General features: G+C 43.3%; 1 protein-coding gene across 1 annotated transcript in view; it reads left to right on the top strand.

The window, feature by feature from the left end:
• The window catches only part of NDRG3 (NDRG family member 3), a 98,005-nt gene that overhangs the window by 50,089 nt on the left and 30,347 nt on the right, over positions 1-17,569 (top strand). The window contains exons 4-5 of the mRNA XM_026455275.1: positions 15,636-15,741; positions 16,870-16,990. Of these exons, the coding sequence (XP_026311060.1) occupies positions 15,636-15,741; positions 16,870-16,990 (227 nt within the window). The remainder of the gene's footprint in view (positions 1-15,635; positions 15,742-16,869; positions 16,991-17,569) is intronic.

The following is a 17,569-nucleotide window of genomic DNA, read 5'->3' as shown; positions in this document are numbered from 1 at the left end:
TCTCTAAATTGTTATGAATACCATGTGCAGATTTTTCTTGGGTTTATGTTTGGAAATGCAAAATTCAACTTGACTCATTAGTGTTTTCCTAAATGAAACTGCTCTTCCTGGTCTGCTTTTGCATCACCTCTGTTGCCAGTTTGGAAATCAGTAAAATGAACCAGCAGTTCATCTACCTCTTTTATCTGTTGACTGGTCCTAAAAGAAATGGGACTAAGGGCCGGGCACAGTGACTCACACCTATAATCCCAGCACTTTGGGAGGCTGAGGCAGGCAGATCACTTGAGGTCAAGAGTCTGAGACCAGCCTGGCCAGCGTGGTGAAACCCCGTCTCTACTAAAAATATAAAAATAAGCTGGACATGGTGGTGTGTGCCTGTAATCCTAGCTACTCAGGAGGCTGAGGTGGGAGAATTTCTTGAACTTGGGAGGCAAAAGTTGCAGTGAGCTGAGATAACACCACCGCACTTCAGCCTGGGCAACAGAGTGGGACTCTCTGTCTCAATAAATAAATAAATAAGAAATAAATAAGAAAAAAGAAAACATAGGAGTATGAAATAAGTACAGGGAAATGGAAACCTTATAAACTGGGCAGCCTGACCCTCCCACGTTTGGGATAGATGCCATAGCAGTAACAGAAGTGACATGAAGTAGACCCAGAGGGTATTAGCAGGAAAGGAGGGTGTTGGCAACATCCTTGCTTCCAGTATTCAGCCAACCTGTATACCAAATAGTTATTTTCAAATATGCATTTTATGTTAAGTACGGTGGAATCTCTAAGCATTAGCATCAGAAGAAATAACTATTTATAAGCAAAACAGTTATAATAATTTGAGTGCCTACTGTAGGGTACCTAATAAACATACAGTATCTTCAATACTTAGAGCAGTATTACAAGATGGTTTTTTTTTTCTTTTCTTTTTCTTTTTTTTTGGAGACAGAGTCTCACTCAGTCGCCCAGGCTGGAGTGCAGTGGCATGATATCGGCTCACTGCAACCTCCGCCTCCTGTATTCAAGAGATTCTCCTGCCTCAGCCTCCCAGTAGCTGGGATTACAGGCGCCCACCACCATGCTCAGCTAAATTTTTTGAACTTTTAGTAGAGATGGGGTTTCACCATGTTGGTCAGACTGGTCTCGAACCCCTGACCTCAAATGATTCACCCACCTCAGCCTCCCAAAGTGCTGGGATTACAGGCATGAGCCACCACACCTGGCCAAGATGGTTTTTCTTATTTCTGTTTTATAGTCAGAAAGTTAAGAATTAAGTTTTATAACGTGCCATTGAGTGGTTGGGATTGAAAAACCCCATTCTTCCTGAATCTGTTGCCCATTCTTTCCCACCTGGATGTATCCGGAGCTGAAATGTAAGGAATTAGTTGTCCTTAAAGCTGAGGTTCCTTGGCAGAACAGATGAGACTCACCTTGGAAGGGTCAGGCTTATAGTATAGTTATAGATTTCTGAATCTCAGTTGCAAAAACCTCTTGTAATAACTATTTGGTACTTTGTATATACAACATAATCAGCCTAGTGCTGTTACAGTCATTTACTATAGGCAATGGCTCCTTTCCTCTAAAACAGTAAGTTACATTATTTTTTAATAAATAGTGACAATCAAGTTTGAGTTTGATTGTTTTTAATTTGATCTAACTTCAGCTATGGTTTGGATCCTAGGTTGAACCAGTAGAGCTTGATTACTGTTAATATTTGATATAATTTACTGAGAAGGAAAACATTAGAGAGAGGGTGACAGTAAAATTCAAGGTGAAGAACTCCAGAAATAGTATATGTATACATGTGTACTCCTGCCCCAAAGCGTAGAAGTATTAATTTTCATCAAATTCAGCACCTCCCCTGAAGTAAGAAAATTAGGATATAGCCGGGTGCGGTGGCTCACGCCTGTAATCCCAACACTTTGGGAGGCTGAGGTCAGGAATTCACGAGGTTAAGAGTTCGAGACCAGCCTGGCCAACATAGTGAAACCCCGCCTCTACTAAAAATACAAAAATTAGCCAGGCATGGTGGTGTGCATCTGTAATCCCAGCTACTCAGGAGGCTGAGGAAGGAGAATTGCTTGAACCCAGAAGGCGGATACTGCAGTGAGCTGAGATCCTGCCACTGCACTCCAGCCTGGGCAACAGAGTGAGACTCCGTCTCAACGAAAAAAAGGAATAAAAGAGAAAAGAAAATTGGAATATAATGGATTACATACTTGTTGCAAAATAAATGAGAAAACACCAAAAAAGTAAATAAATAAAAATCACCTGTTATTTCACCATTGTTAATATTGTTAATATTTTGGCATATGTCATTTGAGATTTTTTTCCATACATATATATAATTGTAGATATGAAATTGAGTTTTAGAAATATAATTATGAGTCCCTTTGTAATATTAAGGCTTAAAAATAGTCTGGCAAAAATTCTTGGTACTTTGGGTAAAGCTTTAAAATAGTAACATGTTCTGGCCTTGTGAAATAGAACTTTTAGTTCAGTTCTGATACAAATAGAAAGGCTGGGTGCTGTGGCTCATGCCTGTAATCCCAGAGCTTTGGGAGGCTGATGCAGGAGAATCGCTTGAGCCCTGGAGTTTGAGACCAGCCTGAGCAACATAAGGAGACCCCCTTCTCTACAAAGAATTAAAAAATAAAAAACTAGCTGGACATGATGTCATACGCCTGTAGTCCCTGCACTTTGGGAGGCTGAGGCGAGCAGATTGCTTGAGCCCAGTTATTTGAGACCAGCCTAGGCAACATAGTGAGACCCCAGTCTTTCTCTCTATATATGTAATATATATATTTTTAGAGATGGAATATTACATATATATATTTAGAGACGAGGGTCTCACTATGTTGAGTATATATGTATATGTGTGTGGGTATATATACCCACACACATATATGTAAACTATATAGATATATTACAGGTAACTATAGCATCTGTCGCAACACTCTCTAATATACATATATATGATATACATATATACATATGTAGTATGCATATATGTATATTAGAGAGAGAGAGCGTGTTGGGACAGCTGCTGTAGTTTATATGTGTATATGATATATTGCTTTAGATAAATAATACTTATTTTGTGTATAATCAGAAACAAATTTAGAAAACTTAGAAAAGCGTAAAAATAAAGATTGCTTATGCTTCTGCGGGTAGATCACCTGAGATCAGGAGTTCGAGACCAGCCTGGCCAACATGGTGAAACCCTGTCTCGGCCGGGCGCGGTGGCTCAAGCCTGTAATCCCAGCACTTTGGGAGGCCGAGACGGGCGGATCACGAGGTCAGGAGATTGAGACCATCCTGGCTAACACGGTGAAACCCCGTCTCTACTAAAAAACACAAAAAACTAGCCGGGCGAGGTGGCAGGCGCCTGTAGTCCCAGCTACTCGGGAGGCTGAGGCAGGAGAATGGCATAAATCCGGGAGGCGGAGCTTGCAGTGAGCTGAGATCCGGCCACTGGACTCCAGCCTGGGCGACAGAGCGAGACTCCATCTCAAAAAAAAAAGAAACCCTGTCTCTACTGAAAATACAAAAATTAGGCCAGGTGTGGTGGCTCACGCCTGTCATCCCAGCACTTTGGGAGGCTGAGATGGGCAGATCACCTGAGGTCAGGAGTTCAAGACCAGCCTGACCAACATGGAGAAACCCCGTCTCTCCTGAAAATACAAAATTAGCCGGGCATGGTGGCACATGCCTGTAATCCCAGCTACTCAAGAGGCTGAGGCAGGAAAATCACTTGAACCTGAGAGGCGGAGGTTGCAGTGAGCCGAGATCGCACCATTGCACTCCAGCCTGGTCAACAAGAGCGAAACTCCGTCTCAAAAAAAAAAAAAAATTAGCTGGGCATGGTGACAGGCGCCTGTAATCGCAGCTACTTGGGAGGCTGAGACAGGAGAATGGCTTGAACCCAGGAGGCAGAGGTTGTAGTGAGCTGAGATTGAGCCTTTGCACTGCAGCCTGGGTGACAAGAGTGAAACTCTGTCTCAAAAACAAAGAAACAAAAAATCTTGTATAACAAAAACTACACCCAAGTCTCATACAGTAGCCTGCTTTTTGGAAACAATAACAGTTCATACTAATAAAAATACTGGGGCTGGCGCAGTGTCTCACACCTGGAATCCCAGGACTTTGGGAGACTGAGGCGGGTGGATCAGGAGGTCAGGAGATCAAGACCATTCTGGCTAACACAGTGAAACCCCGTCTCTAGTAAAAGTACAAAAAAGTTAGCCAGGCATCGTGGTGGATGCCTGTAGTCCCAGCTACTCGGGAGACTGAGGCAGGAGAATGGCGTGAACCCGGGAGGTGGAGGTTGCAGTGAGCTGAGATTGCGCCACTGCACTCCAGCCTGGGCCACAGAGTGAGACCGTGCCTCAAAAAAAAAAAAAGTTGACATTTCCTAGAGTATGTTGTCACGCAAATATAACAAAACTAGTTCAGACTAGCCAGGGAGAGGAAGAAATAGTAACAGGCATGAAATGATCATGATTTAGTTAAGTTTAGAAGTATGGGACAAGTCAGATCGTGTCATTCCGGTGTCAACACATTTATTAAAGTCAGAGGACTCAAGAAAAAAGTGAAAGTTGGTTATCACATAATGGTAACATCTTAAACGCTTACATTCTTAAAAGGCTTTTTGGTTTTTTTTTTTTTTAGAGATACAGGGTCTAGGCTGGACGCGGTGGCTCACGCCTGTAATCCCAGCACTTTGGGAGGCTGAGGCAGGCTGATCACCTGAGGTCGGGAGTTTGAAACCAGCCTGGCCAACATGGAGAAACCCTGCCTCTACTAAAAAATACAAAATTAGCTAGGCATGATAGTGCATGCTTGTAATCCCAGCTACTCAGGAGGCTGAGGCAGGAGAATCGCTTGAACCCAGGAGGCAGACGTTGCGGTAGGCCAAGATCGCACCATTGTACTCCAGCCTGGGCAAAAAGAGTGAAACTCCATCTCAAAAAAAAAAGATACAGAGTCTTACTTTGTCACCCAGGCTGGGGTTCAGTGATGCAATTATAGCCCACAGTAACCTTGAACTCCTGGGCTGAAGCAGTCTTCCTGCTTCAGCCTCCTGAGTAGCTAGGACTACAGGCACATGCCATCATGCCTGGCTAATTAGAAAATATTTATATTTTTCATAGAGATGGGGTCTTGCTGTGTTGCTCAGACTGGTCTTGAACTCCTGGCCTCAAGTGATACTCTCACTTTGGCTTCCTAGAGTGCTGGGATTACAGACATGAGCCCTCCTGCCTGACCTTAAAAAGACCTTCTGTTTAAGACTACATCTTTCATTAGGTGGGAGAGACAGTCCAGAATAGAAAATTATGTCAAGGACCTTTATGATTTCAGGTTGTTTTATAAACATGGAGAATAAAGGGATTATGTTCAAGAAGTGCATAGCCTTGGAGATTATAAATAATCAAAAAGTATTGGGAGAGCTGGGGAATGGTGGCTCATGCCTGTATTCCCAGCACTTTGGGAGGCTGTGGCAGGAAGATCACTTGAGCCCAGGAGTTTGAGATCAGCTTGGGCAATAAAGGGAGACTCCATCTCTGCAAAAAATTTAAAAATTAGCTGGGTATGGTGGCAAGCATGTGTGCTCCAAGCTACCTGGGAGGCTGAGGTAGGAGGATCATTTGAGCCCAGGAATTCGAGGTTACAGTAAGCTATGATCACACCACTGGACTCCAGCCTGAGTGACAACGACGAGACCCTGTCTCAAAAATAAATAAATAAATAAATAAATAAATGAAAGAAGAAGAAAGAAAAGGAAAAGCAAAGAAACTGCTGGGAGAGATGGGAGAGATCTATGACCAGGTGCTCCCTTAGGCTGTGCTCTTGAGCACAGGCTCATTGTGTAGTCACACTCTAGAATGTTGGGGTGGGAGATGAGATAACTGGATGAAGAGCCTGTAAAACAGATGATAGTTGACTAAGACAAAAAGGTAGCAACAGTCTGCAGTGGCCTGACAATTGAATCAGCTGCTTAGCCAGAGTCTCTGCACATTCATCTACAGATGGAGTTTTTTTCAAGCTGTTCATTCACAAGGTCACGAAAAATGTACATGCCAATCACCACGGAGGTGAATGCTTCCTTTCTTTTCGTTTTTTATTCTGCTAAGCATATTTACATTCACATACTTTGAAAATGAAGAACTTTGAGACATTGACAACTTGGGGTTGCTCCAAGTAGGGCAATGAACAGGGCCTAGGACTCTTGGCCGTTGATACTTTGGTTGTTTCATGACTTGAGGGCATATTATGGCATAGTAGGGGCTCAGATATCCCTAAAAAGTTGAAATTTTGTAAGGAGCCAGTTTTACTTTTGAATATCATCCAGATTATGAAATGGCAACAAAGTAGTAACTTTGCCCTATTCCTTCATCTACTTTTTTTTTTTTTGAGATGGAATCTCACTCTGTTGCCCAGGCTGGAGTACAGTGGCGCGATCTTGGCTCACTGCAACCTCCGCCTCCTGGGTTCAAGCAATTCTACTGCCTCAGCCACCTGAGTAACTGGAATTACAGGTGCGTGCCTCCACGCCTGGCTAATTTTTGCATTTTTAGTAGAGACGGGTTTCACCATGTTAGTCAATCTGGTCTTGAATTCCTGACCTCGTGATCTGCCTGCCTCAGCCTCCTAAAGTGCTGGGATTTTACAGGTGTGAGCCACCATCCCCAGCCTCCCTCATCTACTTTTAAAGTATTGTCTTTTACCCCACCTGTTACATCTCCCTTTTTACCATCCTTCTCCTGACCTTCCCTGGCAGCTCACTGTCTCATCCCCGTCCACCTCCTGTGTGTACACACACACACACACACACACACACGCACCACCACCGCCACCACCACCACTAGTTACCATCAGTTACCGGGCCTTGGCGAGGTCCTGCTATGCTTAGAGTCAGAGTATAAACTGGTGTTTCCCTCAGTTCTCAGTAGTGGCCAAACTGGAGTCTTTAAGCAGGACCCTACTGAAAGTTTGAGTTTGACAGAAGGCAGGTTCTAGCAACCAGATTGTCAAGGTGACAAGTTGTTGGACACTCTCTTTAACTTGGATTTGCCTGTAGTGTCACTCCATATGGCAGACACTTTCTCCTTCTCTCCCTTTTTCTTGCTCCCTCCCCGGCTTTATTCTTTATTTCTCTCAAGAAACAAAACATGAGAGATATTGAAACCTCCTTTAGTTCTCGTTAATAATTTATCCACTCCCAGAAGGAAACAAAGTTCTAAAGTTAGTGTACCTTGTTTCTCCTCCAAGTTTTTATACTTTAGTTGTAGGCTGGCTGTGCTGGCTCATGCCTGTAATAGCGCTTTGGATGGCCGATTTGGGACAATCACTTGAGGCCAGGAATTCAAGACCAGCCTGAGCAAATATGGAGACCCTGTCTCTCCAAGAAATCTAAAAAATAAAAGTTAGCCAGGTGTAGGGGTGTGCGCCTGTAGTCCTAGCTACTTGGGAGGCTGAGGTGAGAGAATTGCTTGAGCCCAGGAGTTCTATGCTGCAGTGAGCTATGATCACATCACTGCACTCTAGCCTGGGCACTAGAATGAGATCCTGTCTCTAAATATATATGTGTATGTATATGTGTGTACACATATATATAAATAAACAGAATCTATAGTGTTGCTTTTTAAAAAATTGTCATAAGTGGTATATTTTTAATATATATCCTTTTGCATCTTGCTCTTTTACATTTTTTTCAAGATTTTCCGTGTGTATTAATACTAATAATTCTAGTTCATTTTTATCTGTATGTCATATGAATAATTCATAATTCATTTATTTCCCTATTGATGAATATTTGGGTTGTTTCCAGTTTTTTTGACATTATAGAGAAGGTTGTTGTCCACCCTTGAACAACACAGGTTTGAACTGTATAGGTCCACTTATACATAGCTTTTTTTCAATACATATATTGGATTTTTTTTTTTTTTTCCAGAAAGGGTCTTGCTCTGTCACCCAGGCTGGAGTGCAGTGGCAGGAACACGGCTCACTGTAGCTCAAGTGACTTTCCTACCTCAGCCTCTGAGTAACTGGGACCACAGGCATGCACCACCAGGCCTGGCTATTTGTAAAAAATTTTTTGTAGAGATAGGGTCTCACCATGTTGCCAAGGCTGGTCTCAAACTCCTGGGCTCGAGCAGTCCTCTTATCTCAGCCTGCCAAAGTGCCAGGACTACAGGCATGAGCTATCACACCCAGTCAGAAAGCTTTTGGAGATTTATAGCAATTTGAAAAAACCCACAGCGGGGCGGCATGGCTCATGCCCGTAAATCCCAGCGCTTTGGGAGGCCGAGGCAGCTAGATCACTTGAGGTCAGGAGTTTGATACCAGCCTGGCCAACATGTTGAAACTGTATCTCTACTAAAAATACAAAAAATCAGCCAGGTGTGGTGGAACGTGCCTGTAGTCCCAGCTACTCAGGAGGTCAAGGCAGGAAAATTGCTTGAACCTGGGAGGTGGAAGTTGCAGTAAGCCGAGATCGGGCCACTGCACTCCAGCCTGGGTGACAGAGCAAGACTCTGTCTTCAAAAAAAAAAAAAAAAAAAAAAGATAAAAAAAACTTGCAAACTGTGTAACCTAGAGCTATTGAAAACATTAAGAAAAAGTGAGGTATGTCATGATTGTATAAACTATATGTAGACATTGGTCTATTTTATCATTTACTAACAAAATATACACAAATCTGTTACAAAAAGTTAAAACTTATGCACACACTTATAGATCATACATGGCACCATTCATGGTTGAGAGAAATGTAAACAAATGGAAAGATGCAGTATTAAATCTTTTTTTTTTTTTTTAGGACAGAATTTCGCTTTTGTTGCCCAGACTGGTGTGCAATGGCGCGGTCTTGGTCCACGGCAACCTCCACCTCCCGGGTGCGAGCGATTCTCCTGCCTCAACCTCCCGAGTAGCTGGGATTATAGGTACCAGCCACCATGCCTGGCTAATTTTTGTATTTTTTAGTAGAAATGGGGTTTCGCCATATTGGCCAGGCTGGTCTCGAACTCCTGACCTCAGGTGATCCACTGGCCTTGGCCTCCCAAAGTGCTGGGATTACAGGTGTGAGCCACGACACCCAGCCCTGAACAGGTTTTAATGCAGACAAAAGTGCCCTATTTTGGGGGGTTCAGGGGGAACCGCCACAAAGGACTTATTAGTAAGGAAGAGAAATGGGTACCAGACTATTTAAGGCAGAAAGGGATGGGCTAACTCTGTTTTGTGTAAATGTGGCCAGGTTTATGATCAGGACTGCCCTATCTTTAAAGTTGCAAACCTCTAAGCTTTGAAGGGAAACGAAAAACACCAGCTGCCAGTGTTTTGATTGTACAGCAAGAAGGCCTAGATAATGAGAACCCTTTTTCTGGATTGGTTCCACCTACGCTTTGTCCCCGAAGTCACAAAATACCTTGCCAGTGAGAGACTACCTTTCAAAGTTCTTTTGATACAGACAATCCCCCTGGCCTCCCAGAACCCCAGAATTTCAGTATTGAATTCAATACCGAAGGTGCCTAAGTGATATACTTGCCCTCAAACACGGTATTTCTGATTCTGCCTCTAGATCACCTTTAAGGTTCATAATACATGGTACTTTATGGAACAGATTGTCAATACTGTGGAAGAGAATCCCAATAGATAGAACATCATAAAAGTCTGGAAGGATTACATCATTGAAGATGCCATTGTTGTTATAGAAAAGGCCAGAGGCAGCCAGGCGCGGTGGCTTACGCCTGTAATCCCAGCACTTTGGAAGGCCGAGGCGGGTGGATCATGAGGTCAGGAAATCGAGACTATCCTGGCCAACATGGTGAAACCCCATCTCTACTAAACTACAAAAAATTAACTAGGCATGGTGGTGCGCGCCTGTAGTCCCAGCTACTTGGGAGGCTGAGACAGGAGAATCACTCGAACCTGGGAGGAAGAGGTTTCAGTGAGCCAAGATTGTGCCACTGCACTCCAGCCTGGCAATAGAACAAGACTCCGTCTCAAAAAAAGAAAAGAAGAAAGAAAAAGCCAGAGGCCATGTGCGGTGGCTCACACCTGCAGCCCCAGCACTTTGGGAGGCCAAGGCAGGCAGATTGCTTGAGATTAGAAGTTCAAGGCCAGCCAGGCACAGTGGCCCACACCTGTAATCCCAGCACTTTGGGAGGCCAAGGTGGGTGGATCACCTGAGGTCAGAGTTTGAGACCAGCCTGACCAACATGGTGAAACCCCATCTCTATTAAAAATACAAAATTAGCCAGGCGTGGGGATGCACGCCTGTAATGGCAGCTGCTTGGGAGGCTGAGGCAGGAGAATCGCTTGAACTGGGGAGGCAGAGGTTACAGTGAGCCGAGATCACACCGTTGCATTCCAGCCTGGGCAACAAGAGTGAAACTCCATCTCAAAAAAAAATGTTGAAGGCCAGCCTGGGCAACATGGCGAAACTTCAACTCTACAAACAGTACAAAAATTAGCCGAGCATGGTGGCATGAATCTATGGTCCCAGCTACTTAAGAGGCTGAGGAGGGAGAATCGCTTGAGCCCAAGAGGTGGAGAATGCAGTGAGCCAAGATCACGCTACTGTACTCCAGCCTGGATGACAGAATGAGACCCTGTCTCAAAAAAATAATAAAAAATAAAATAAAATATAAAATAAGCCTTGAAAGTCAGGAAGCCAAAAACAATAAATTTCTGCCGAAAAAAACTGTGTATAGATGTTGTATATGACTTCACAGGATTTACAACAGAGCCAATCAAGTATCATTAAAAAGATTATGAATATGACCCAAAAAAAGTGGGTCATAGGATGAAGGGTTTCAAGGTATGGATTTTGGAGAAATTTAAGAGCTAGTAGACACCACACCAGAGTAATTAGCAGAAGACAACTTGAGGCCGGGCACGGTGGCTCAAGCGTGTAATCCCAGCACTTTGGGAGGCCGAGACGGGCGGATCACAAGGTCAGGAGATCGAGACCATCCTGGCTAACACGGTGAAACCCCGTCTCTACTAAAAAATACAAAAAGCCAGCCGGGCGAGGTGGTGGGCGCCTGTAGTCCCAGCTACTCGGGAGGCTGAGGCAGGAGAATGGCGTAAGCCCGGGAGGCAGAGCTTGCAGTGAGCTGAGATCCGGCCACTGCACTCCAGCCCAGGCGACAGAGCAAGACTCCGTCTCAAAAAAAAAAAAAGACAACTTGATGGAGATGAATGCTTCTGAACCAGTGCCAGGCAATGAGGACTATGTAGAAGCAGCAGTGCCAGAAAACAAATTGACATTAGACAGCCTGGCAGAAGGGTTCCAGTTATTCAAGACTGCTTTTCACCTCTTTTATGTCAGGAACTATTCTGTGATACGCACAATTTAACTAAAGTAAACAGTGGAAAAAGGATTGGTACCGTATAGAAACATTTTTAGAAAAATGAGACTTAAAAAGTCAGACAAATTACCATGTGTTTCTGTAAAGGTATATTAAGGGTGCCTGCCTCCCCTTTCACCTCCTCCACCTCTTCCTCCTTTGCCACCCTTGAGATGGCAAGACCAACCCCTCCTGTTCCTCTTCGTCCTCAGCCTACTCAACAAGATAACAAGGATGAAGATCTTTGTGATGATCCACTTCCACTTAATGAATAGTAAATGTATTTTCTCTGCCTTATGATTTTCTTAACATTTTCTTTTCTTTAGCTTACTTTATTAAGAATACAGTATATCAGTGGTCCTTAACCTTTCTGGCACCAGGGATCGGTTTTGTGGAAGACAGTTTTTCCACATCTTGGGGGGTAGGAGATAGTTTGGGGATGATTCAAACACATTGCATTTATTGTGCACTTTCTATTATTACATTGTAATATATAATGAAATAATTATGCAACTCACCATAATGTAGAATCAATGTGAGGCCTGAGCTTGTTTTCCTGAAACTAGATGGTCCCATGTGGGGTGATGGGAGACAGTGATAGATCATCAGGCATTAGATTCTCATAAGGAGTACACAACCTAGATCCCTTGCATGCTTAGTTCACAATAGGGTTCGTGCTCCTATGAGAATCTAATGTCACTGCTGATCTGACAGGAGGTGGAGCTCAGGCAGTGCAATGGGCAGCAGCTCTTAAGACAGATGAAGCTTTGCTCTTACCTACCACTCACCTTCTATGCGGCCCGGTTCCTAAGAGGGCACAGACCGATACCAGTCTGTGGCCCAGGTGTTGGGGACCCCTGCAGTATAAATATAACATACAAAATACGTGTTAGTTAGCTGTTTGTGTTATCAGTAAGGCTTCTGGTCAATAGTAGGTTATTAGTAGTTAAGTTTTGGGGGGAATCAAAAGTTATATGCGGATTTTTGACTACACAGTGGGTTGGCAGGGTTGGCACCACTAATCCTTGTGTTTGAGGGTCACCCGTACATCTCTGCACATGTCCTTTTGTGTATGTGACCATGTTTGATAGTTCATTTAGATTAGTTGTTGTTGTTGTTGTTATTCTTGTTGTTTGAGACAGGGTCTTGCTCTGTCACCCAGGCTGGAGTACATTATTGTGATCATAGCTCATTGCAGCCTCCACCTCCTGGGCTCAAGCCATTCTCCTGCCTCAGCCTCTTGAATAGTTGGGATTATAGGCACATGCCACCACACCTGGCTAATGTTTTTTTGTGTGTGTGTAGATACGTGGTCTCGCTATGTTGCCAGGGCTGGTCTCAAACTGGGTTCAAGCGATCCTCTCACCTCAGCCTCCCAAAGTGCTGGGATTACTGGCGTGAGCCACCACCATTGCCTTGATTAAGATCCTTTAGGGGTATAGGGTACAAACACACCCAGTACAGCTTAAACCAGAGGCAATCCAGGGATGTCTCAGAACTTACAAATACATACAGCTAGCACCAGAAACTAAGGCCCCAGCCTTAGATTATATCTATATATAAAATTGCTGTAGGGTAGGCACCTCTTAACTTTACTAGAAATTACCAAATTATTCTCCCAGTAGTTGTTCCAGTTTTTATGCCTTACCAACAGTATATGTTGATTCTTGTGGGGCACAGTGGCTCACTCCTGTAATTCCAACACTTTGGGAAGCCAAGGCAGGTGGATCACTTGAGGTCAGGAGTTCGAGACCAGCCTGGACAACATGGTGAAACCCCATCTCTACTAAAAATACAAAAATTAGTGGGGCATGGTGGTGGTAACTGTAGTCCCAGCTACTCAGGAGACGGGCAGGAGAATTGCTTTAACCTGGGAAGTGGAGGTTGAAGTAAGCTGAGATCGTGCCACTGCATTCTAGCCTGGGCGGGTGATAAAGTAAGACTCCGTCTCAAAAACAAAACAAAACAAAACAAAAAAACAGTATATGTTGGTTCTTATTTATTTCTCTGCATCCTGGCCACTACTTGGCATTATTTAACTTTTAAGTTTTTGCCATTGTGGTGTGTATGAAATAGTATTTTATTGAATTTAATTTCCATTTTTCTGTCTGTTTAGTGAAGGTAATGTCTTCTTTTCTATCATAGCACTCTATTTGTTTCTTTTATAGCACCTATCACAAGCTATTATTATGGGTGGATTTGTTTCTGTGTTTATTGTGTGCCTCCCTATCTAGAACATAATCTTTGTGAAGGCTGGGATCACGTTTCTCAGGTTTACTGTTTTATCCCCACAGCTCAGTCTAGGGTCTGGCATGGAGTGGCATTCAATAAATAGGTGTTTAATGAATGAACCAGGGTCGAGAAGTGAGTCCTTTAATAAGTCTGACACTATTGTAAGAGAAATACAGAAATAGGAAGTTATTTCTTTATCTTCCCCCTATCCAAACCTTATACTTTATTTATTTATTTATTTATTTTTGAGACGGAGTCTCAGTCTGTCGCCCAGGCTGGAGTGCAGTAGTGTCACAGTCTCAGCTCACTACAACCTTCACCTCTCGGGTTCAAGCAATTCTTGTGCCTCAGCCTCCCGAGTAGCTGGGATTACAGGCACCTGCCATCATGCCCGGCTAATTTTTGTATATTTGTAGAGACAGGGTTTCACCACTTTGGCCAGGCTAGTCTTGAACTCCTGACCTCAGGTGATCTGCCCTCCTCGGCCTTCCAAAGTGCTGGGATTACAGGTGTGAGCCACCGTGCCTGGCCTGTACTTTATTTCATAGCCAGTACACAGTACCTTATTCTAGTCTTCATTTCTTATGTTCATTTTTCAAGGCTTTGAATATACTTGACTAGGAGGTAGTAGTAATAGAAAATAACAGAAATATTGAGTCATGCATGGTTTCATTTGATAGGGATGGCTATCAGCTCCAGCCTCCAGCCTGTAATTTGAGATATATTGATGTCCAATTAGCTTGAGATTATCTTCTGTGGCCCACATCAGAGAAACCAAAGCTCTGATGAGGTTCATTATTAGACAGGAAATTAAACTGGAAGCACTTTGCCTTTTTGGGATTCTCATTGACAGAGTGAATCTTGTCTTGCCTAATGTAAGACTTTCTGAGATAGATACAGGCTTCATCAACAGAAATTCACTAGGCTAGGATGGTAATTTTTTTTTTTATTTTTGGGAAATGTAAAACTTGAGCATGACTAGAATAAATCTCAGTTAACTTTTCTGCAGTCCCTTTTTTTTTTCCACCCAACCACTCTTAGTGCAGCATCTATTCTCAGCAGCTCGGTGCATCCTTTGTCTGCTTTATTCAGTTCCTGAGCTTTGCTGTGGCTACATCTTTAACTTGTTGGCTTGGTTAAGATCTTTTAGGAGTAGAGGGTACAAACTCACCCAATATAGCTTACACCAGAGGCAATCCAGTGATATCTTAGAACTTATAAGTACACACAACTAGCACCAGAAAGTAGAGTAGTGGAAATGCCTACTAAAAGCTCCCAAGTTGATTCCTCTTTTCAAGAGAAGAGCCAAGCTGAACTTAGAATCTCTTAGTTCCAATTACAAATACCTAGGGAAAGATACTGACTCAGCATAGGCCAGATGCCTCCCTGACTCCAGTAAGCTGTGGCATAAGGTTATGTTCCACAGACATGGTAGCCAAGACCCACCCCTGCAACGTGTGGATGACACAGAAGGGCAGCTCCCAGGAAAGAAGAGATCCTAGGCAGATACACACATAGGTGTCTAGTGAAGTTATCTACTGAAATTAATTATAAATTTTCTGAACATGTGTTCAGAAGCTCTGAAACCTCTCACTTGCTACCCAGCAACTTCTTCATATCTTCCGTTTCCTTTTATTTTATTTTATTTTTTGAGATGAAGTCTCACTCTTTTGAGATGAAGGCTAGAGTGCAGTAGCACGATCTCACTGCACCCTCTGCCTCCCAGGTTCAAGTGATTCTCCAGCCTCAGCCTCCCAAGTAGCTGGGATTATGTGTGTGTGCCACCACAGCCGGCTGATTTTTATATTTTTAGTAAAGACAGGGTTTCATCATATTGTCCAGGCTGATCTCAAAGTCCTGACCTCAAGTGATCCACTCACCTCAGCCTCCCAAAGTGCTGGGATTACAGGCGTGAGCCACCGCGCCCGGCCACATGTAGTTTATTAATGTGTCCTGCCCCAGCTAGTGGGAAATGGCGGTAAAGCAGGTATTGTAAAACTTTGGCAACCTGGGAAGTTCATTCTACTTTTTCTGAGACCTTATATTATCTTGTTACAGGAACATGACATAGAAACAACTCATGGTGTGGTCCACGTCACTATAAGAGGCTTACCCAAAGGAAACAGACCAGTTATACTAACGTATCATGACATTGGCCTCAACCGTATGTATTTGATTTTACACCTTCCCTTTTTATCATACTTGGTCTTTGTATATTAAAAACCAAACAACAATAATATTCTAATAGAGCAGAGGTTTTCCCCTCTCTGTGGTAACCTTTCCTCCTTGTTCCCACATTCGTTAATGGTATAAAGTTCCTTGGAAGTGTGCAGGGGAATATATTTTGGGGATACTGGAATCATATCTCGCCTTCATGTCTGCTAAAGGATTGAAGATTATACAATGAATTGCTTAAGAAAGTAGAACTGAAATCCATGTTTTCAAGCCTGTACTTTGTTTTTTGTTGTTGTTGTTTGTTTGTTTGTTTCAGGTTAGAAAATTCAGAGTTGGAACTTAAACTTCGTTGTGAGCTCTTCAATGAATTAGTAAAAGAGTTCTTGCTAGAGTCTGTCACCAGTGACTTTAAGTGGACTTTTCTAGATGATAGTGTAAGATTCTGGCCCCAGCCATGGACACACAGAGTCTGCATACATGTGTTTTCTTTCACGTTGCTCTGGCTTTCAGAAATGCCCTGCATTTGAGGCTACAGTTGAGTGTTAAAGCTTTTGTAGCCGCCTTGGCAGGAGAAGTGATCTAAGCAGGTATACAAAGAGGGTAGAAGTGGAAGCAGCAGCCTCTCCCTGCACCCTGGCAATTTTGCCAAGAGGCAAACTCCCATGAGGTGAATGTGAGCAGCTCAGGACATTCACTCCACCTGTGCTCTTGGGATATAATCTCAGACAGGTGGATATAATCCACCTGTGCTCTTGGGATATAATCACAGACAAGTGTCTCTTTGTGAGATAGAGGAATAATGTCCATGAGAAATGACAGCATTATGGGTGTAAGATTATTTTGTGATATAATTGGAAGCCACCAAATGTTAACAAAGTAATTTCTAGTTTGCAGACATTATTTAGAATTGAGAATTATTTTCAATATGTATCTCAATATGAGATGTCTTATATTCAGCCTTTAGGGCAGCTTGAATCACAGATTGTTCAGACACCTCACTTTGGTGGATTGGTGGTTAAAAAGCAGTGAAAGAAGGTGATGATAGGCATTGACTCAGTGGAGGAAAATTGAGGAGATATGGAGAGCCTGTGACTTATGGGTATTTTTATTCTTATAGATAAATCCTGTTTCAATGCATTCTTTAACTTTGAGGATATGCACGAGATCACCCAACATTTTGCTGTCTGTCATGTGGATGCCCCAGGCCAGCAGGAAGGTGCACCCTCTTTCCCAACAGGGTAAGGCCACAAAGAGATCATCTGGGAGATAAGCACTCAGAGCAACTGGCTGAGCTCCAATGGGAGAAGTGGTTTGTGCTTCCCTTTGATTTTATTACAGTTTATAGGTTATGCTTATTGACCATCCATCCTCATGTTTTCTCTCCTTGGGCTGAGAGGACTAGTGTTTACAGTTTTTTTGGGGGAAACTATATGTTTTCCCATATCCAGGAATGGCTCTCCGTAGCAGGTGCCTGCTTTCCTGTAATCTCAAGGCATAAGTGTCTGGAACACCTACTTCTCACTGTCTTTGTCTTTCCCTTCCTTATCTATTTGAAAGCGTCATTTTTTAGCCAGACGTGGTGACTCACACCTATAATCCCAGCACTTTGGAGCGCCAAGACAGGAGGATTGCTTGAGCCCCAGAGTTCAAGACCAGCCTGGATAGTGGGCCAGGTGCGGTGGCTCATGCCTGTAATCCCAGCACTTTGGGAGGCCAAGGTGGGCGGATCACGAGGTCAGGAGATCAAGACCATTCTGGCTAACATGGTGAAACCCCATCTCTACTAAAAATACAAAAAACTAGCCGGGCATGGTGGC

Source organism: Piliocolobus tephrosceles, chromosome 20, assembly GCF_002776525.5.
Source record: "Piliocolobus tephrosceles isolate RC106 chromosome 20, ASM277652v3, whole genome shotgun sequence".
NCBI lineage: Eukaryota > Metazoa > Chordata > Mammalia > Primates > Cercopithecidae > Piliocolobus > Piliocolobus tephrosceles.
The sequence above is the reverse complement of the archived record's forward strand: the minus strand, read 5'-3'. Positions and strand labels throughout refer to the sequence as shown.